The sequence below is a fragment of the Hakea prostrata genome, chromosome 3, assembly GCF_041222555.1.
Source record: "Hakea prostrata isolate BN-2017 chromosome 3, UWA_Hpros_2, whole genome shotgun sequence".
Classification (NCBI taxonomy): Eukaryota; Viridiplantae; Streptophyta; class Magnoliopsida; order Proteales; family Proteaceae; genus Hakea; species Hakea prostrata.
The window spans coordinates 29,793,709-29,816,528 of record NC_142602.1 but is presented as its reverse complement, the minus strand read 5'-3'; the positions used below and the strand labels follow the sequence as shown (position 1 = coordinate 29,816,528).

Sequence of the window (22,820 nt, the reverse complement as noted above, 5' to 3'; positions counted from 1 at the left end):
TGAAAAAATACAAGCTTCCCTTCAAGCCCTCTTATGGTGTTTTTCATTTTGGTTCTCTTGATTAGTTTGAAGATTCAAGCATTAGGAGTTCTGGTTCTGTCAATAAGTTTGAAGATCCAAACCCTATGAAGGTTCTTAGTGAGATTAAGCCCAGACTCTTGACAATGGCTGTAATAGACAGCCTTTGATCCTCATCTACAGATGAATTCCAGCTACACCAGGCTCCATTCAAAGTCCTAACCAGGTACTACAGGAAGCCATCATCAATCCCCATTCCCATCATCTTTAATTTTCTGTTTTGAAACACCAAATCCCAGTTCAAGCTCTTCTCTTCCACCAAAACCCTAACTCTGTTAGATCTCCCTAACCAGCCATCAGTTTTGCCCCATATTTTGAGCATCAATCAACCTTCATCCCTCTAACCTTCAATCCTATTTCAGCCTGAACAGATCAGCCAAATCTCAGATTTGCCGTTCTTGTTTTTGTCACCCAATTCCCTCCAAAATCAAGAAAACCAAATATCTCCCAACCCATCCATCCAAACTCCTTGAAACTTGAAGAGATTACTCTAGGTAATAGGAACTAAACACAATCAACGTTTCACCCAGTTACCCTAAAATTCCATCCCATATCTCAAGGATCTAGTGATCTACCCCATTCAACCAAGTACCCCATCACTCCAAATTTAACCATGACTATCCCAATAACCAAACCAAACCCATTTAACTTAACCAAGGATATTAGCAGTAACTTATTCACACCCGATCCAATTCAAGAAAAAATCCTGTAAACCATGCCCGGAAATCTAGGGGTTTGGGCCTGGAATGCAAGTCTAGCCTTAGAGATCTTGGAAGCAACAGCCCTATTCTAGTGAGGTTCCATCAGTAAGAGTATATGATCAGACAGCAATTGCAGTGTTTTTCTTCAGTTTTCCTTTACTTCTCCTAGCTCATGGTTTCTGTTTACAAGCTAAAGAAACTTTTGTTTTCAGTCCTACAATTCAGCTATTGGATGGACGTCCATTTCTCATGTTGTCTTCTCTCATCCTTACTTCCTTCGACCAGAACTAGGGAGACATCTGATCATCAGACTGTGAGTTATTGCTTATCCTATGAACTATGGATTCTGGATTCAAATTTCTGTCCACCCTCCCCCCCCCCCCTCCCCACCCTCTACTTCCAGTCCAACCTTGGAAATTGTGACATTCCAGACACATAATCAACAGATTCTGACTTGTGTGGATATCAAAACTTTTATTCTCCACCTATAGCTTCTTGCTATTTATTTCCATTTGGTAGAACACGTCACCATAGAAACCTAAGGGAGGGGTTTCTTCCACACAACCATACAAATTATGTATCCAGAAGAAAAAAGGATACCAAAATATATATCTAGAATAAAGAAAACCTACAGGAATTTTAAGGAAGAAGATTGGGTCCTCATTTCACTCGAAAATGTTCAACTTTTTCTTTCTTTCTTTTTTCTTTTTCCCTTAGGGACCGTTCATTTGCAAGAGAAAAAGGAGTGGAAAAGACAGAAAGGTGGGACCCACTGGTAGTGGGGTGAGGGAATAGGAAAGAAAAACATGGAATATGTGACCCCTAAAAGCTTTTTAAAGTTTCCCACAAGATCCCACCCAAAATGATGGGACATCTTCTAAGCAAGGGTTGGGAAAAGTTATGTGACACATCAGCAGACATGTTCCTTAATTTAAAGAAGTTTGTCTACTCATTTTCCCACCCTGGTGAACCAAACAGTGAAAGTCCAGCAAACAAATGATCTTTTTTTCATTTTTCTTTTTCTTTTTTTTTGAGAGGAGGGGTTATCACATCTCCAATTATTCCTGCATTTGAAATAAATTTCACTTATCCAAAAGAACTAGAGGCAAAACATCAGATTGAACAGAACACAAAACTTTGAAGTCAAATTATCAGACGATATGATTACCTCATTAAGTATGGTTAGTGTTGTCTCAGGTTTTAGCTCTTTAATACGTAGACCATCTTTAGCCCAAGAAAGAAAACCCCCTTTAAGTTGATACGGTTTCTGTCATATACAACAAATTCAATCATCTAATACATCACAACTGATATCCATATCTAGAAGGACAACAATCAAGCTAAATACCAGATGTTGATGAAATACTAACAGGATAAAGAATAAAGATACAGTTGCATATGCAGCACTCAAGATAATAAATGCAACTAATAGATTCTAGGTTAGGATTTATTGATTAACCCATACTAATGATATGTACTTCAGAGTTAGCCGCTTTTCGAATGGGTAATAGCTTCAAAGACAGGCTGATTCCACAGCCAAACAGGAGCTTGGACTTGAAACACCAAAGACCAACAGCTCACTTAGATTTAAAATGCCAAGGACCCCAGCAGCAATTTGCACTTGAAACACCAAGAAGCTAATGGTTGGACTTTGAACACATATACCCACACCCATCACTCTCATGGCAATAAGGCAAGGTTAAGGCAGTTGCAGAGGCTATGAGGCTTAGGCAAGGACTAACTACTCATGTATCACAGTTTGAAATTTCAGGGAAATGGGGAAAATGGGACTCAAATGTAATAATTTTACCAAAATGTACAAAGATGCCCTTTTGGTGCCCTAAACAATGGATTTTTTCCCTCAAAACTTATATTTATCCCTTAGTAATGAATCATTAGATGCACTATAAAAAATTCCTCCTGCAACTTCGCCCAATTTTTCCAGTAGATAGTCTAGCATGCTACATTATTTCCCTTAAGTAACCCATTCTACACATAACTTATGTCATACAAAATTCAACCAAGATAATAAAAAAATACATTAGCAATGAAGAAACCATAAAATTATAGCAACCATAGGAGTATGCTGTTACTCTTCATCATCTTATTGAGGCAAAATATAGGAAATTATTTTATTCCTATTAAGTTGAGCACCACGTCCGAAATTGAAACAATATTCTTCTTATTATTTCACCTTCTCAGTCTCCTTTGCCTCCCCACCCCCACCTAAAAAAATGAAAGGAAAAAAAAAAAAGCTGAGGTAAAGTGCAAATCTGTGAAAAATATTGGTTTGGGAGCAAATGCATAAAAACACTTGAAAATGTTGTTATGCTCTTCAAAAACTGGGTTGTGTTGTGTTATTTTTAATTATTGTTAATTGGGAACATTTATTTCTGAACAAATAATAAATAAATAAAATTATATCTTCTGAATTTTCAAAGATAATCTATCAGATACATATAAATTTGTCCATTATTAAGATCACTTCTTCACTTGGCTTCTTCGGCCTAAAACTCTTGGTTCATTTTCTGGTAAATGAAAAATTCACATGGACTTTTTGGCAACAGAAAGCAAAGATTGTTACCTGTACAGTCAAAAGCAAGTGGATATTATTCTTCAACATACGTAGATTTACTGGAAATGGGAAAAAAAAAAACTCATATGTTGCAAGATAAATGGAACCCAAGCGGCATTCTGATCAAAAGATGTAGGGATACAATTCGGTTAGATGCAGGCCTGCATCATAAGGAGGTGGAAGGTTTCTCACCAATGGAGAGGGGAAGAATTGCACAGGGTGATCCCCAAACATGCTAGCTGTTTGGAGAGACCTGTCACAAGTGAAGAGATTGAGCTAGGAGGAAAATGATTTAGTGATCTGGAAAGCAAATGGTGTAGGACAGTTTACAACAAAGTTAGCAAGTGAATGCATCAGACAAATTACGCCTAATGCCTGGTGAACCATAAAAGGTAATTTGGTTCACAAACAATATTCCTAGGCAGTCCTTCACATCTTGGAGATGTCTTACAGATGTACTTCCAACCAGGGACAATCTAGTACAAAGGGATATTCCAGTGCAAACACAATGTAGCCTGTGCTGGAGTAGTATTGAAAAAGAGAACACCATTCTTCCAGTGTCATCTTAGTTCTTAGGTGCAGATGTATTTGTGGCAAGCTAGCCAAGGATTGAAGAAAAAGGACTCGGTTGCAAAAGGTAACTCTATGACAACAAACACATTTGTATCCAGTGGACCAATTGGAGGCATATCAACACTGGCTTTCTGTTCGACCCTTCAACATGTCTAGACCAAGAGAAACTTAAAGATTTTCCAGCACAAGTCAAGGTCCAGTGAAAAATTTTTAGCAACAATAGTAGATGATGTTCAGAAAAAGTGGGCAGCCAATGCCATTGCATGTAAAAGAACTGACAAGTCTCCCTATGTAGCTGAGAAGTGAAATATACAGGTGCCTAGAGCTTGTTCCTGGTTCAAGTCTCCACAAGATATGGTTGCATTGCACTGTGATGGTGCTTTAAGCAACTCAGCAGCAACTTATGAAGATTTGATAAGACATGACAAGCAAGTTCCTTTACTAGCTTTTGCAGGTAACGGGGAACAGCTTCCAGATTAGCTATGGAAATGAAAGCAATCTATGAAAGCCAGAAGCTCTGCATATGAAAAGGTTTGCTGGCTGCTCCTATCCAATCTGACTCCACGTAGGCAATTGAGATAACAGCAACAGTAGGGGTACTTTTGTCTTAGTATCGCATTAGGTTAAATCTGATTTTTCCCTTTTGTTTACTACATATTCTGCCACCAGTTTAATTAGGGGCTGGCTTTTTTTATTAAAAAAGGTGTGAATCTGGTGTGAAAGGCTTCTGCACAAGCAGAATCTGCGGGGGGGGGGGGGGGGGGGTGTACACAATCTTACTGTAACAATTTTTTAGGGAGGTTGTTTTCATGCCTTCACCTTGGGGCTACAATTGTGGTCCACCAACCGTTGCTACGATTGTGGTCCACCAACTGTTGCACCAAGACTCATCCCTTCGAAATATTATAAAATCTAGACCCGCGAATGGGAGAATATACACAATCGCAGGATCCTTTTTTCGGGAGCTGCTACTCTGTTCACCTTCTTTCTTCTCTCCTCTCTAGCTTTCTCTTCTTCGATCTTCCTACTATTGGCTGATTATAGGATTCTGATCCTAACATGATATTAGAGCAGTGAACCCAGATCCAAATCTTTGAAACCCAGAACCTAAGTTTTGAGTGCATCCTTCAATTCTCTCTTAATTCCTATGTTCACAACTGATTGCTGCTCATTATCTACTGTTGTTCTTAGACCAAACTATCATCAGGATGAAGAATCAAGATTTTCCAAGTCTGAATTACCTACCTACTATGCCTGTGATGGGATTTCTGGGTTATTTTTCTCAGACTTTTGTGGATGCTGTACCTGCAGGTGCTGCCATCTGATGATACTTATATTTTTAGGCTTGTTAGCCTCACAAAAATGACTTAATCCAATTCTCAGGGCTTTTCAAAGGCCTGATATATTCCCTGATTCTTCTTCTCAGAGCTAGCAGAATAACTGTTTCTGGACGTCTTTTTTTTTTAACTTCAGCAACTTTCCCTTCAGATTCTTATCCAATCTCCCCCCGTTTTCCTGGGATTTTCTTGTTCTGCCTCTGGTTCATGACTTGTTGCAACTTGCATCAGATTATTTTCTTGTTTTGCAAAATCTTGAGAAGATGTTGTTGGTTATCAAAAGACTAGAGTACTGTCGCCTCCTTCCCTTCTTTTTGGTAATGAAGGTTGAAGTTAACCTTCTAGTTTTCTATCCTCCTTCACAATTTTCTACTTTGTTCTGTTTTCTTTTTTTGGGCAGTTTGTGTGCTTTCCTGATTGAGGTTCAAAGATTATTGCGTTATTCACCTGCTTAATCTATTTCTCTTCATTTAATTTAAATAAATACCCTTTCCCCTATTTGTTGCTTAGCTAGTTATGAGACTGTCAAAAAAAATCCCATTATGACTTGCCTTCTACTTTGCCATTAGTTTGCATGGGCGGATCCCCCTTTGTGTCCAAAATCATAGAATTATCATTGGGCTGGTAATGTTAATGTTGAGAAACACAATATTGGTAGAATGGCTTATTGATCAGTGTGATATCAAGCCCTCTATTTATAATAAAGTGGAAAGAACACTATTACCTAAATACCCTTACTTGGGTAACAACAAATAGACACTTACATAAACAAAAACTCTAATAGAGTTGAACTCCTAGTAGAACTCAACCAACAGTTAACCACTTTGGTAGACTCCTACTGGATCAGCTTGTGAATCCAATTTTTGAAGATTGAAACTTGCGCGGCCATTGTTTCTTTGTTGAAAGGGGAACCTAGTTGCAGTGCTATGTTTGGTTATTATTTTGTTTAGTCCACGGGTAGTGCTACACGTTAGGGGGAGATTGAAGACTTACCATCTACTCAAGAATTTTATTTGGTACTATGTTTAGTTATTATTTTATTTAGTCCACATGTAGTGCTACACATGAAGGGTAGATTGAAGACTTGCTATCTAGTCAAGAATTTTATTAGGTGAATTACTACCTACTACTTACCTTCTTGTGAGGAGTACTTGTGCAGACATTGGAGCTGCAAATTTTACCTGCTTCTGCAGACATTGAGTTGCACTTTTACCTACTTATGCGGATGTTGGAGCTGTACTTTTTATCAACTTGTGTGATGTCGTAGTTGCACTTTTTACCTACTTGTGTAAAGTGTAATTTTTTTTCCTACTTGTGCAGACATTGAACCTGCATAATTTATCTACTTGTGTGGATATTGAAGCTCCATTTTTTACCTTCTTTTGTGGAGATTCCTCCCTACTACTGGCATTATTTGGATGCTGCCTTTGATGTTATTATTACTGCTATAGTGATGGATATAGCTCATTTTCACTGCCACCTCTTATTCTCATCGTTGGATGGTTTGTTCGACATGAAGATTGTTTACTTAAATTGTTGTTGATCATCTCCCAGGGGAAGTTATTTTGGTGTCTACTGGCATCTACTATAGCTACTTATGCTCAAGATTAGGTGAAATGTTTTTATATATGTTTTTGTTATTCCAAGTTGGAGCCCTTGTTTTGTATGCTCCAGCCTCCAGCTCGAGGGGGAGTGTTAAAAGATAGCAGCAACATTAGGGCTATTTTTGTCCCAGTGTCGCATTAGGTTAAATTTGATTTTTTGTCTTTTCGTATACTACGTGTTCTGCTGCCAATTTAATTAGGGGCAGATCTGACTTTTTTTTATTGTTCTATTATGTTATAAAATCCAGACCTGCAATTGGGAGAGTACACGCAATTGTGGGATCCTTCTTTCAGGAAAAACCAGTTACTCTCTTCTCCTCCTTTCTTCTCTTCTCTCTTTCTTTCTCTTCTTCGATCTTCCTACTGTTGGCTGATTATAGCATTTGATTCCTAACAGACATTGTAAATGGGAGGATCCAAGGGCCTTGGGAAGTCCAACCTTTGAAAGGGGAAATAAGAAAAAAGACAGCTATACTCATTCAAGGGAAGTTGTGCATGTGCAGGGGGAGCAAAACCAGCTAGTTGATTTCATTACTGGCATTCGGTTGACATAGGGCAAGGTGTAGTTGGAACCTATTGATTTTCGAGGGAGCTAGTGGACCTTATTCAAAAGGATGCAACAACTTAGGTGTACTTTAGATTGTAATCATATGTGGGTCTACTTTCCAATTTGGGACGCGAGGTAGGAGAGAATGTCCTCTTATGATGGAATCTCCCCCCTCCCCCAAGTGGGTTCTAGGAGATTGCATATTCTGTATCTCTCCACATTGCAATACAAAACAATATTTATCAACACACAAATTTGACTAAAGGTTGTAGATACAATGGTTTATAATTTAAGGAGGGTAGGCAAGAGAGAATTTTGAAAGTTTACTTGAGGTGCCACACATTTCATCAAAATAAGCTGCAAATGCCAGAAACACAAATAATACAGTATCTAACAATTTATGATATGAAGCAAAACTAATAACAAAACATTAAAGCAATCAAAAACCTGTCTACATGACTGAAACTATCAGAAAAGAAAGAGAAAGGTACAATTTTGTCATGAAATCCTATGTTCTAAGTTTCTCCATTTCTTAAATTGTGTATCTATGTTCCGACACCTAACCCGTGTTCGTGCAAGAAAGCAGCAAAATGGATTAACATACTTGCCTTAACCCCAAATCTCCTCAAGGACCTAGCAATGCCTTTGGAGCAAGAACCATCAACATCCATAAGTATGACATCTGACCTACCCTACAAGTGGCAGAAAAACAGTATTCTCAGACATCATTATTGGGTAAACATCAAAGAAATACTAGTGAAGAGAAAATCACTTAATCCATGGGTTGAGGTGGTTGGACAGGACTCCTACAATATTCCAAGGGCATTTTGAGGAATAATGACGCCCCAATGGCTAGATTCTCTTTTTACCTATTGTGATGAAAAATGTTGGCCAAACACCTAAGCTATAGAATTATGCCACATTTAAGATAGTGTTACATACTTGTACAGTCTTCAAGTTGCGAATAACAGCAGCAAGTATAGCATCATCAAGGTCTCTTCCGCTCTTTACCAACTTCTTTACAGAGTCACTAATCTGAGGAGTTCAATCAAGTCCCACAAAACATTCTTTTGCTTATTTTCTGAGCAAATCACTCCTCAAAATATGAAGTTCATCATAAATTTGGAAAATCAAAAACAAAAAGTAGGCAAATGAAAGGCGAAGGGGGGGGAGAGCTGTTGTTATAAACATTTAAGTAGAATGAAGTCGACTGAGTGCTAACCAACCTGAGGCAGAGTAACACTTGCATATTTATACCGAGCTCCCCGCCTAAGGTCAGGAACACCATCTTTCTCCCTAAAATTCTTCATAAAGGCAAATAAACGGAACCAATGAACAAATCAGAACTACTAAATGATGTCTATTTAAAAATTCACCAAAGAAATTCTCTTTTCAGCGAGTGGTTGCCAACCACCCCACACAAATACCAAAAAGAACCACAACAATAAAGATGGATTTTTCTTTTTCTTTTTTATTCTCCTAGAGGCACGGGTGGATAGGTCCGTGGAACTAACTAATAATAAAGCCATGAAGTATTTGATGGTTTAAACCATACATAACAATGTAACAAAAGAAAAGGCCAGTGAAATTTACAGTCTCTTGCCTCAGGCCGGACATCAATGAGTACAACATTCTTTTCTCTCATCAAGAGTTCCAAAGCTGATTTAGGAGACAAATCTCCAGCATAACCACCATATGTCAACCACCAATAAGATACCCTGCAAGAATCTGGCAAGCAATATAAATACTCAAGGAAAAGCCGGGCAAAAAAAGGGCTAGGGGGAGGATGGGAATCAGAAAATGCTTCCTCCAACAAAAAAGTGAGAGACCCATACCCTAAAGTGGCCAAAATGCTAAGGGAAAGAACAAATGGAACAATTGGGTCGTTGGGGTCCAATCCAAGAGTTTTCTCCAAGCCCTCAATGACTACATAAACCTGCTTCATGGCAATGATAAGAAGCCAGTTGAGAAAACTAAACATAAAACAAATAGACAAGCATTTATATATATATATCGTAGGCGCATGCAAACTCCTTTGGTTATGGTAAACTTCAGTGCATCTGTATGGAAAATACTCAACAAGAGCTAGCTAACTGGATTATACGGACCAATAACTTGATTGTGATATTAATATAGAGCTCCCACAACACTATTCAATGCTGTTTTAGTATCACATTATTCTGCCAGATACCATTAAGAGAGGCATGAAAGAAAAAGCACTTATTCTTCAGCATGGTTCGGCCAAACAGAAAAAGAAAAGGCTACCTACTAATTAAAACTCCATCTATAAGAGTTAAGAAATAGAAGAAAGAAAGAAACATCTTACCTTTCTGATTTCATGTAATCATAGAGTATGAAAAAGGTATCTCTAAGCACATGAGTTTTGAATCAAAAAAACTGACATCTGAAGAATAGTGATCAGTTTCAACTTTGGTTGAACCAAAATTTCATACAACTTCATAGGTATGCCGTGTTTCGTCAGATTCAGTTTCGCATTGCTAAGCAGACCACTCGTTTAATTTGAGTACTGAATGTCAGTTGAAACTGGTCAATATTTCAAGCCATTTTGACATATTGCAATCCAAACATGCAAATTCAACTCCAACCCCTTGCTTTTGAGTTTTTTTTTACCATTCCACTGGCAAATATGGATCGAAAATGAGGAGACTTCTGCAACACAACTACAGTGAAGATTTTATGCATTTTAAATAGATTTCTTAATGACTATAGTTTAGTTATACCATTTTCACTAAAAAAATTCAAGAAAAAGAATAGGCTAACTTTATAGTGGATAGGCTTCAATTTTATATGTTAGATACCAGTGGCCCACCTATGACTTGACAGATTAGGATTTGATTTTCTGTTGTTAAAGTTTCTAATTTTAATTTTAATTTTCTTGCAACAAGTTTAGGAATAAAAAAAGGGTTAACACATACTGATTAATTGTTCGCTAGTGAAGCTATAGTTGGAACACTTGACACTTGTAAACTTGTATGGTAAGGTGTGCTTGTAGTTGGAAATTATAAATTTGTGACCTTAAGACACTTCCATTATATTTAAATGATCTTATCCATTTTACGCATCAGAAATACATATTTTTAATTTCTTTAAAGTATTATTGTATATTACAAATTATCACACACTGCAGATGCAGACCTCGCAGAGCTTCATGCAATGGGTAATCATAAGTCCTAAGTACTAAACCAAATCAACATTTTTAATGTGCTTTGTACAATGTAAAGGTTCCATTGTGCTTAGGGGTGCAACATCAGGGTCTCTATCAAGTTTCGGGCTAAATTATGGCCATATGACACTGAAATGGTCAATGATTAAACTCCGAAGTATGCAAAGTTTCAACAGAACTTCAGTAGTTTCACATTTTATTTTATTTTTTTACCAATATCTTGAAGATTTTTTTCAAGGAAGAAAATGACATCATGGGTCTTACTCTCGAATGCAATCAACCCAAAAAATGAAATGAGAAAAATTGATAATTTAACAAATATGGTTAGAAGAAGCAGTAACATGCTTACTATTTTAAAAATAAATAAAGTCTGAAGAAGTAACCTGCTTAAAAGCAGTTCCAACAGGCGTCAATATTTTTGTAGCTTTATCTTCAGATAAATTTAGCACATCCCTGACCTCTGGAGGAAGTAGCTCCTTCACAGATCCATATGAGTAGACAAAAGAAGCAGCCCCACCAGCTAAAAACTCCTCCAGTGTGACAATTGCCCTTCTCAGGACATCAATAGCAACAATGTCAACCTCAGTCGCAGTCCGCTTCAAATCATTTAAGGATCCTGTCAATCTATTAGCAGCTGATTCTTCCGTCCGGTCAACAAAAAAAAGCACATCATTAATAGCATTTTCTATTGCTTCAGTCACAATCTTAATACTGTATACGAGTGATGAACTGATTGCATCTACTGAACTTTTCACAGCATGTTCTCCCTTGTCAATTGACACGTCAATAGAATCACTAACACCAACTAAGGTATCCTCAATATTTGTCTTCGGCATAGATAATGCATCACCAACCATTTCTGAACCATCAGAAAGTGGGTTTTTTGGATCATTAATAGCTGCAGCATCAAAGGCAGTCATGGAATCAGATGCATCAGATCCTGATAATATATTGGCACTTTTAGTAACTTCATCAGTAAGGTTTAAGATCTCATTTTCCTGAATAGGTACACTTGAATTTTCCACATGACGAATATCACTGCTTCCTAAATTATATGGTTTAGCAATAGCTCCAGTTTGATAAGACCATTTGTCTGACAACCCTGCCTCAATGCCCTTTACTTCATCTGAGCAATGAGAAATCTCCATTACCTCGGTGGAGACTAATAGTTCAGGCCTTTCAATTGCATGAGAGTAAGGAAAGTTTGTAAATTGTGGTTTGAGGAACATTTCTTGAGGATGAATCCTATGAGGCGCAACCAAAGCAACCCTATCTTCCATAATGCATCTGAACTCAACAGCCTTGCAGGTTGGGATGAAGGGGTGCAATCCGGCATGGCAGTACATCTGCAGGACCATACTTTCAAATTATGCATTAGAGAAGAAATCTAAAGCATCTTATGTACAGAACAACTATATCAGAGAATATAGTGAATAATGAATAATACGTTAGAATAACTGATATCAGTGTCACTGCTCTTATTCTTGTCCGAACATGGAAGATATTGGTTATCGTTGGACTATTGGAAAGCATCCACCGATCTGACCTTGGGAGGTTTAAAAGAAATAGGGCTCTTAAATCCTATCAGGTTTCATTAGAGCTATGATGTCCTTATTCTGTTTAGTCTCTGACTTTATAATATCTTCAAGTTATAAATAGAATAATGGTGTTTTGGAAGTTGGAACCTTCACATATTAAGGAGTCCTAGCGAAGTCAAGCTTTCCTCTCTTCCTTCTTCTTTTCTTATTTTTTTCTTGTTATAATTGAAACGGAATCAGAGCTGAATTATTAGAAATTGTATTAAAAAGCCTCCATTGTGGTTATCTTCCTTCAAAGTGTTCCTCCCTTTCATGGTAAGCCACTACTGCAGCCTTCGTGGTGTTCTCCCTCCTTTCACATCAGGTGCTGCACCCTATTGCTGCTGTTTTTGGTGGAAGTTTGAGTATGGTCTGAATAAGAAGAGCTAGGTCTTCTATATGAAGTTTAAGGCAGCTATTCATCCCAAATTTCAGGTATTTATTTTGCAGAACTATTTTTTGCTCAGTTGTAAATCAAATTTCTTGGATTAATTTATTGTTTTTGAGAGATCCTGTCAGTGGTTTTTTCTCTGTTTCGGTGGTGCCGTTCTTGAGGGAGACACAGTTGTTCATAACTTCATACTTTTATTGGTTGGTGTTTGTTGCTGTCTATTATGTTTTTGATCAATTTAATAGAAGATCCTTTGGATTCTCTTTATGTTTCAGTGATTAGGGAACAGTAGTTATGTGAGTGACTGCTGGTTTGGATCTTTTAAAGAATTTTGTGGATTCTTCTTTGCTGTTTGTGGTTTTTCAATGGAAGAATCTTCATCTAATGATCCTAAGACTGCTATGACTCAGGTGATTTATTCATCTTCCCACTGTTGAACTGAAAAGAAGTTAGGAGGTGCTTTTAACTTTCATCAATGGAAAACTGTTATAAAGCCAGTTCTCGCTGGACGTGAACAGCAAGCTCACTTGACTAAAACAGCCCCTATGCATGATGAAAATTGGGAAATTACTAATGCATGTATTCTAGGACAGATATTTAACTCTATGGCTGACCATATTGTAGATCTTGTAACTCACTTGAATACAGAAAAGGAATTACGGGAGTACTTAAATATATTATATTTGGTCAGAATAATCTGTCCAGGATTTGAGTTATCACACGAGTTCCATTGGGCTGATAGGAAGGATACCTCCAAGTCAAGACTTTGTTGATTTTAAAAGGATTAATAAGGAATTGAACACTATTCTACCCACTTTTCTAATGTAAGAATGATGCAACAACAAAGGGAACAACTTGCAGTAACGAGTCTCTTAGGAGACCTCCGAAAGGAGTATGTTCACATATTCTTGGAGGTGATCAAGTCCCTGCTCTAGCTGACACTTTTTCAGGAGTTATTCATGTAGCAACAGAGAACCTTCATGATACCTCACCGTTCGACAATTCAGCCCATCACATTCACCTCCACTCCTGGTGCTTCAGGAGGACAAGAATCAAAATCTAGTCCTAGAGGCAATTCAGGTAATAGCTCTGGTTCCCAAGCATCTTCAAGTAATTAAGGGCAGGTATGAACTTGCCCTCATTATGGTCGTCCTAGACACAGCTAGCACTTTTGTTGGAAACTTGATGGGAAACCTCCGCAGATTGCTGATACAGCTTCATCAAAGCCTGCCCTTGCCCCCACACAGCCTGAGCTGAATATAATGAAGAGGGCTGAAGCAGACTACATTTAGTTTAATTAGTTCCAGCTTCTAGGTAACTTAATCACAGCCACCCACCACCACTTTTCTTCAAACATGTAACGCCACTGCATGTCTCTCATCCACTTCTCACCCTTAAATCATTGATTCAGCAGCCTCTAATCACATGAGAAGTAGTTCAGATATCATTTCTTCTTTTAGTCCCTCTTCATCCATAATTACTCTCACAGTCACAAATAGGTCCCACACCAATGTCGAAGGCACGGGAACTATGACCTTTACCCCCCTTCTATATCTTTATCATTTGTGGTATACTTACCATATTTCCCCTTTAATTTGTTGTCTATTCATAAATTCAGCACCACATACATTGTTTTGTTACCTTTTTTCTTGCTTTTATCTATTGCAAGGACTCACCACGAAGAAGACAATTGGCAGCAGGCTGTGAATCTGGGGGGTTGTACTTGTTTGAAGACTCCACTTCTATGGCATGTTCAGTGTTTCTGGCCCTCACCAAATCCCTGTTCAGTTGGGTCATCAATCATTAGACAATTGAAGATTATTATATAAAAAGTTTATTTCTACTGTGTGAGTCCTGTCAATTCAGGAAGCTTCACCGTGTGAGCTATCCCCCTCAATTGATAATAGGTCTAATTGGCCCTCCTCTTTAGTTCACTCTGATGTTTTGGGACCATCTCCAATTCTATGAACTTTAGGTTCTCAATATTTTTTTTACTTTTGTAGATGATTATTCCAGAATAACCTGGATTTATTAACGAAACACCTATCTAAGTTATTTCTATGTTTTTTTTGGATTTGTTGTATGTTACGGAAAAAATTCTTCATCATAATAATGCAAAAGAATATCTTTACCCCTTTTATAATTTTATGACATCTAACAGGATTCTCCAGAAGTCCTCATTCAACAAAATGAAATGGCCGAGAAGAAGCCATCTACTAGAGGTTACTCACTCTCCATCATTTGAGATATGGATACCCAAAACTTATTGGGCTGATGTAGCATTAACTGCATGTTACATTCATAGTTGTTAAGGCATCGCCTAGGCGTCCGAGCGCCCTCCAGGGTCATAAGGCGAACATCACCTTATTGTTAGGTCATAAAGCGGTCGCCTCGGACCGCCTTTTTGAATTATTTTTTTTTAAACCAAATCAATGATGCCAAATTGAAGGCAGAGAATCAATTGGCAATTAGAACCTAATGATCCATAATTAGTAACCTATTCCAATTTAAAAAATAGCATGTTGAAGCCTAATGATCTCTCCCTAGGACCTTGTTTGCTGAAAAACCAATTTTCTTTGTTACTGTTTCATCTTTCTCATAATAGAAGCTTCATTTGCTACCCAAAAAAAGGAATAGAAGCTTCATTATCATCAAGACAAATGAATGCATCAATATATGCCATATAGGATGACTAGAATATGATCTTTTTCTTTTCCATAATACATGCTCATTTACAATCATAGCCAAATTTTCACTTAAAATGCCTTGAAAAGCCTCGACTGCCTCAAAAGCACCTCGTCAACTCATCACCTCAACTAGCCTAAACCGCCTCTCATCGCCTTATCGCTGTGACAACTATGGTAACATTATAAATCATATGAGTTCTTCTATTGGAAAGGCAGTATCCCTTATCCTGTGTTATTTTTGTCTAGTGCCCTTTCTGTCTTGCCTCTCAAGTTTTGCTCGTGTCTGGTTTATTCATGATCATCGTCCTCTTCTTAATAAATTAAATCCCAAATTACTTAAATGTCTCTTTATTGGTTATTCCCATACGCAGAAAGGATACCGCTGCTACATCTTTGAATTATCAAAATATTTTGTCACGGATGGTTTATTTTTTTAGAGTCCACCCCCATTTCAACTAAACCTCTAACTGTTTCTCACTTGGATGATGGTCTTCCAGCTTCTATTTCTTCTTCTATTGTGTAATAAGTACCTACTCGGCCTCCAGTCCTGCCAGTTCAATTTGATCCCACCATAGTTTATCACTAGCATCTGACGACAACTGCACCCCCCCCCCCCAAAAAAAAAACACCTGCAACTTTCCCACCAACTTCTCCTTTTTCTGCTGATCCGATGATAGCACCCCCTCCTTTTAACCTTGTTGTTCCCGTTGCCCTCTACAAAGATACTCAAAGTTGTGTCCAACATCCCATTTCTAACATTCTTTCTTATTCTGGCCTTTCTCCTCATTTTCATTCTTGTTTATCTATGGTTGAAATCCACCCCTCCCTAAGTCTATTTTAGAGGCATTATCGCTATGCGTCATGAGTTACTTTCTCTAGAAGAGAACCAAACTAGGGTTTAGTCCCTTTACCTCAAAGGAAGTCGGCTATTGGTTGTCATTGTGTTTTTGCTATCAAGAGGGAATACTGATGGCTCTCTTGCTTGTCTAAGGTCAAGCTTGTGGCGAAGGGCTATGCTCAGTTTACAGTATCAACTACTAAGAAACCTTCTCACCAGTGGTTTAGCTTACTCCCATTTGCATTTTTTGACTGCTTTGGCTACTACTTTTTATTGGCCATTATATCAGCTCTTGATCCGAATGGTTTTCCTTCACAGTGCTCTCTAGGAAGAGATGTCTATGGAGCAGCCTTCACAATTTGTTGATCAGGGAGAGCATGGTTTGCTCTGTAAAATTAAGAATTTATATGGCCTAAAACAATCAACTATGGCATGATTTGGTCGATTCACTTCCATTATAACTAATTTTGGGCTGACTAGGAGTGAGAGTGAAGATTTGTTTTCTTTTCGGCATTCTAGTGCTGGAAAGTTGCTTCTAATAGTGTATGTTGATGATTTTGTCCTTACTAGAGATGACTCCTTAAGTATTGATCAGCTGAAGACTCATCTATTCCAACAGTTTCACATTTAGGAGGAAGACTCAAGTATTTCTTGGGTATAAAAGTTTCTCAATCAAAGAAAGGTATTTTTTTGTCACAGAGAAAGTATGTTATTGGTTTGCTATCAAAATGCTTGAACTTTAACCTCTAGAGACTTCTGTAGACCCTACTTTGAAACTTCTGCTAGATGATGGAGATATTCTTGATGACATTGAAAAGAACCGTAGAGTGTTGGGCGAATTAAACTATTGAAGAGTAACTAGACATGAAATTACCTTCCCTGTCAGTGTTATAAGCCAGCTTAGGTCTGTTTCTATGACATCTCAGTGTGATGCTGTATGGAGAACTCTGAGGTATCTCAAGAGTGCCCCTGGACATGAACGGCTATACTCAGATCATGGTCACACACGTGTAGACTGTTCTTCAGATGCTGATTTGGCAGAATACCCAGTGGGTAGAAGGTCTACTTCAAAATACTGCACTTTTACTGGAGAAAATTTAGGGTCTTGGAAGAACAAGAAGCAAACTGTGGTTGCCTCGATCAAGTCTAGAGTAAAAGTATCAGGCAATGGCACATCTTACCTATAAGCTGATATAGATTAGTCAACTACTAAAAGAACTAGGATTTTTTTGATGATTGTCCCATGACATTATGGAGTGATAACCTGGCATCTATTCATATTGCATTGAACCCTGTTTCCCATGAGCAGATGAAGCATATTTAGATTGGATGTCATTTTGTTTGTGAGAAGCAACAGCAAGGATTAATATCTCCTAGCCATATCCATACAGAAGAGCAATTAGCAGACTAGTCACCAAGGCATTGAGGATTACAAGAGTTAACTGCATTGGTAAAAATCTGGGCATGAGTAATATGTATGTTCCAGCTTAAGGGGGCGTATTGAAGGGCAAAGAAGAAAGCATTTATCGAGAATTAGCGTGTTGCACCAATTCTCAATAGAGCTGACCTCAGGAAGTTTAAAGGAAACAGGACCTGAGTCCTATGAAGTCTGATTAAAACTAGAAAGTCCTAATCCTATTTGATCTCTAAATTTATTGAATTTTGAAGGTCATAAATAAAAGAACATTGTTTTAGAATCTTCACATATTGATTGTGCTTTCTTTGAAGATGTATCATCCACTTCATACCTCCACCTTCTCCCCATAATTTTTCTAACTTTCATCACTTTGAACATGGGTTTCCTTTCTAGGATTTAACCTAGCAAACTCATCAAAAGTTACATCTTTGCTAATAATAAACTTAGGAATATTTGGATCAAGACACCATAACCTGAATCCTTTTAACTCCAAATCCATATCCAAGAAAAATACCCTTCTTAGCCCTAGGTTCCAACTTCCCATCATTCACATGTGCATAAGGACATCCAAAAATCTTTAAATTGTTGTAGTCAGCAGGTTTACTTGACCAACTTCCTTTGGAGCTTTGCACTCAATAGCTATGCAAGGAGATCTATTCACCAAGCATGTTGCCGTGTTTATTGCTTCCACCCAAAACTCCTTGCCTAATCTTGCATTTAATAACATGCACCTTGCCTTCTTTAACTAGGTTCTATTCACAGATCATATGCTCTGCAACTCCATTCTGCTAAAGTGTCTTCACAACTGTATGGTATCTTACAGTTCCTTCATTGCTGCAAACTCACAGAAGTCTCCTTCACAGAATTCTAGGCCATTGTATATTCTCAATCTTCTATTTTTCGTCCCAATCAGCTTCTTAAGCAAAATCTTCAACTTCTTTGAAAGTAACAAATACTTGGCTCTTGTGCTTCAAGAAGTAAACCCAGACCTTCCTAAGATAGTCATCAATAAAGGTAAGTAAATACCTAACACTGATTCCCTTTAAAGGAACCTTAGATCTCCCCCATAGATCTAAATGTATGTAGTCCAAAGTTCATTTGGTCTTGTGAATAGCAATACTAAAATTGACTCTCTTTTGCTTCTCAAACACATAATACTCATAGAACTCTATCTTTTCTATACTCTAACCACACAATAGACTCCTGTTGCTTAACACAGTCATCTCTCTTTCACTAATACGGCCTAATTTCATGTGCTATAATTTCATAAAATTTGTATCAAAAACTAATGAAGCTGTTGCAATAGATCCAATGACTATAGTACCCTACAAGAGTACAAACTACCAACTTTCTTTCCTTTCAAAAAGAAAGCACCCTTACTGACCTTTATGGCTCCACCTCCAGCTATGTATTTACACCCGTTTGCATCAAAGGTGTCTAAACTGATAAGATTTCCCTTCAACTCAAGAAGAGTTCAGACATCTTCTGTAATGCCATTATACATCCTAATTCTAATATTTCCCTTCCCACCTGTAGTACAAGGAGAATTATTCTCCATTAACAAAACTTGACTTCTAAAAGGTTTATAATGAAAAACGACCCATAGCTAAGGCACATGTGGTGGGACCACCCGGAATCAAGGATCCATTCATCTTGTAATTTGATTCTATCATCAGACACCAACAACATCTTAGGATCACTCCCATCTTCTATAACACTGGGCTTCTCAGAGTTTTCCTTTTTTGGGTTGGCACCACTACTTGCTTTCTACTTGTTTTGTAGCTCACAGCACTCTTATTTGATATGCCCCTTTTTTCTTATAGTAATTACAGGTTAAATTTTTATTCTTTGATTTCGACACATACTTCTTCTCACTATCTTATTTCCTCTCAGTAGTTCTTGCTCGAGCCTACAGACCAACACCCTTAAATTTGGTTGTCATCATTTCATCATCAATTTTTTGTTCACTAGGAAGATTTGTTTTGACATTTGCAACTAAGATGGTCACTCATAAATCACTAAGATGGTCACTCTATCATAGATCATATCTCTAAAGTGCTTATATGATGCAGGTATTGAACACAACAATAATAGGGCTAAATCTCCGTCCTCAATTTCAACATCTATCCCTTGCAAATTAGTAATGACAGAGTTAAAGTTAGCAATATGTGATTGGAGAGAAGTACTATTTGTTCCCAAAAAATTACCCAGTTACAACTCGATTCAAAAATGAACCTCATCAAATTATCTTTCTTAATTCGTTGTGTTAGTTAGTAATTTTATATTCAATTAGTGTAGAATTGGTTCAAGTTTTCCATTAAAAGACTATGAGTTTTGTAGTGTTCCCCCAAAATACTTGTGAAAGTCCCTGATATGTGAGGGCAAGAAAGAACCCACAGTATGCCTAATTTAGATACCTTGAGCCGGTCAAGACTCTAGCTCGCCTACCACATCCAAAATTATAAAAACCCCTTGTAAGGAAACAAGTACCTTCACTCTACGTAAAGTATATATTTATTGTTTTAATCTCAACCTGTTAGTGAGGGATTTTATAAGGTACAAACTTTTTAGGCTCAACCAAAATTTTGGTGTTGTCTTCTTCGAGAGAATATCGTACAAAACATCATTCAACAAGCATAATTGAATCATTGTGAGGGCTTTATCATCCATATCATTCCAATCACTTCTAGCCGCCAGTTTCTTCATCTTCCCAAATGTAGCCTTCTTCGCTCCCCATTGAGTAAGGGACCACCAATATCAAACTTGCCATATATTGAAACTAATGTTCCCATCAAGATTTTCAATATTGTGTTTCATTGATGTAGAAGTCATAGATATATAGATCGAAAACAACTAAGGGCTCTGATACCATTTTTTTAACAAACATCTAGATTTCATGAATCAAAACAGAAACAAAACGAAAGAACATGGAGATCTAACGTGGTTCACACACCACTATGGTGTGCTATGTCCACGAATGAAGAAGAACTTTCCACCATGAAGAAGAAGAACGTATGGAGATCTCCCAACCAATTGGCAGAACGGCGTTACAAAAACTTACCCAAACCCTAAGGCGAAAAGTCCAAACCTCACAATGACCTTACAAGCAAACTTAGGGTACATATATATAGATCTTAATCTAGTAAATGAGCCAATCACAGAACTCCCAAATCAGATCATTTGGCTCACTCACAAGAATATGTTGTAGTTCTGCATTTAATTTGGCTCAATCACAAGAACTCATGTTTTAATTGAAACAGACAGGAATTACATTGCAACAGGATGAACAAAGAAATAGAGGACGAAATCTGCTGGCCACACAGCATAGGTGAGAAACAGAGAGAGAAAGATCACAGAAAAGAGTGTGCAATCCTGAACCATGAGTTTTCTGGCTGAGCTCAGTGTAACTGCATTAGCCATGTTCAACATATAGTTTTTAGTTGATTATCTTTCCATTTTCTGTTTTTATTTCATTTACACGGTGGTCATTCATAGTCCAAACTGGCCTTGTCTCTGAGATTAAGAACCTCAACACTAACATTATATAAGCATTTAAGGTTCTTATAGCTTAGAACAATTTTATGAGTGACAGAAGATGGAAGAGTGAAGAAGAGATTATATTGAAATTATTACCCATTGATCAAGAGAAAAAACCACAGGTTAATTACAATGCTCATTTTTTGAATTTTGAGAACTAATTTGTGTGTTTTTTAGGTGAGCCATTCGCTCAAATGGAAGAGCAACTGGAAATTATCTAGAGTATGATAGTTCAATTCCATCAGGATTCAGAGGTTAAATAGTGAAATGGAAAAAAGTTATATAAGGTGATCCAAAGATAAGTCTAATTTAAAAATTATTCAGATTACCATTAAAGATTTTAATTAGAAGGTGAACACGGACAAACTTTTATAGTTGAACAATATTAGTAATTATCAAAATGCAATGGACATTTTTTTTTTTTTTTTTTTTTTTTTGGTAAGAACGTAATGGACTTTTATAACATGACAAATCTTGATTTGAAGTCTACAATGACTGTTTATGTAAATCTAATTACAATTTAAAAATCATCAAATGCCTGCTAGTGCTGAAAACAATTCCAGAAGCAAGATTTATCAACGCCTACAAAAGTGTTTTCGCTTCGACAAGCACTCTAAACAGTTTCTGGTGTTTTTTGAAGCAGAAATACTAGGTGGGTTATCAAAAGAGTCCTTACTCACTTTGATTTCTAACCAAATGAACTCTGCAAGATTCACACACCTTCAGAAACCTCATGCAACCATTAAACTCCTCCTCATTCTTATATTTTTAAAGAGTCTATGCAATTTGGCAATAACACGTTCTGAATCAGAATCAACGAGCATCATAGATTTTAATGAGATCCACCTAAGGACAAAATAAAATAAAGTTCCCACTGATGAGCCATCAAAACTCATTAACTATTTGTCATCTTAAATGCACTGTGAGATACACCCATGACCCATGGTTAAAATCATAGTGATCAAAGACAATATGTTCTTGTAACAAGAGTTGACATTAAAATAACAAGAAAACACATTCTGAGTTGTTCAACACTTCAAAATTGAAAACAAAGCAAAAGAAACCTGAATCCAGAAACCCAATATCGAACTTACCTGAGTATGAGATGAACAAATCGGGGTGGCCGAGCAAACAGGCAACATCGTCGAACCAGAGGAAGAAGACAAATAAACTCACAACATCTTCATCTTCTACTCTCCAGCAACAAATTGAAAGAAGATCCCAACAAAAATAACACCAAATAGTGAATACTGACGGAAATCTGCTTCGACAAATATATCAAATTAAAATCAAAATTTTGTAAACAACTTTGGGAATGGATTTCAAGCATCCAGTCTACTGCAAAATTAGAAACGACAGTACAGTTGTTGCTCTGAAGTGAATAACATATTAACATGGCACCTAAAACATGTGTTCAGTTTTGCATTCGAAAGCATTATCCAGATAAAACTAGGATATGATTTGGAAAGATCGTGTGGCTTGTCGAAGCTGTTTGCGATGTCCAGTTTTGGCATTATGCTATTTTATTGGTTAAAGTTTCTCTGGACTGGACTGTAGATCCAACATCAAGCGAGTACAAACATGCCACGTGGAAGGATGATTAGATCAAGATCGGATATTAGGAAGTTTAATTGTTTTAATAAAAATGTTTTCATCCGATTTTGTTTTCGTTGTGAGAGAATTAGGAAAGGGATGCGAAGGGATTTGAAGGGAAGCGAATGGACTAAACAAAAATGCTATTTTAAGTTCCCCATTGACGGCTAATGCGGGGGTT

General features: G+C 37.3%; 1 protein-coding gene across 3 annotated transcripts in view; it reads right to left on the bottom strand.

The window, feature by feature from the left end:
• LOC149022032 (Rhodanese/Cell cycle control phosphatase superfamily protein) overlaps positions 1–22,477 on the bottom strand; it is a 60,020-nt gene extending 37,543 nt beyond the window's left edge. The window contains exons 1-9 of one of the 3 annotated variants that reach the window (XM_089150234.1): positions 22,141–22,469; positions 14,244–14,347; positions 10,983–11,945; positions 9,251–9,351; positions 9,019–9,133; positions 8,642–8,719; positions 8,358–8,450; positions 8,024–8,107; positions 1,948–2,046 (exon numbers count right to left, since the gene is read on the bottom strand). In XM_089150234.1, the coding sequence (XP_089006360.1) occupies positions 1,948–2,046; positions 8,024–8,107; positions 8,358–8,450; positions 8,642–8,719; positions 9,019–9,133; positions 9,251–9,351; positions 10,983–11,945 (1,533 nt within the window). In that variant the 5' untranslated portion in view covers positions 14,244–14,347; positions 22,141–22,469. Of the gene's footprint in view, positions 1–1,947; positions 2,047–8,023; positions 8,108–8,357; positions 8,451–8,641; positions 8,720–9,018; positions 9,134–9,250; positions 9,352–10,982; positions 11,946–14,243; positions 14,348–22,140 lie in introns of all 3 variants that reach the window. The other 2 variants (XM_089150233.1, XM_089150235.1) reach the window with 2 other exon arrangements.
• Positions 22,478–22,820: the final 343 nt, after the last annotated feature.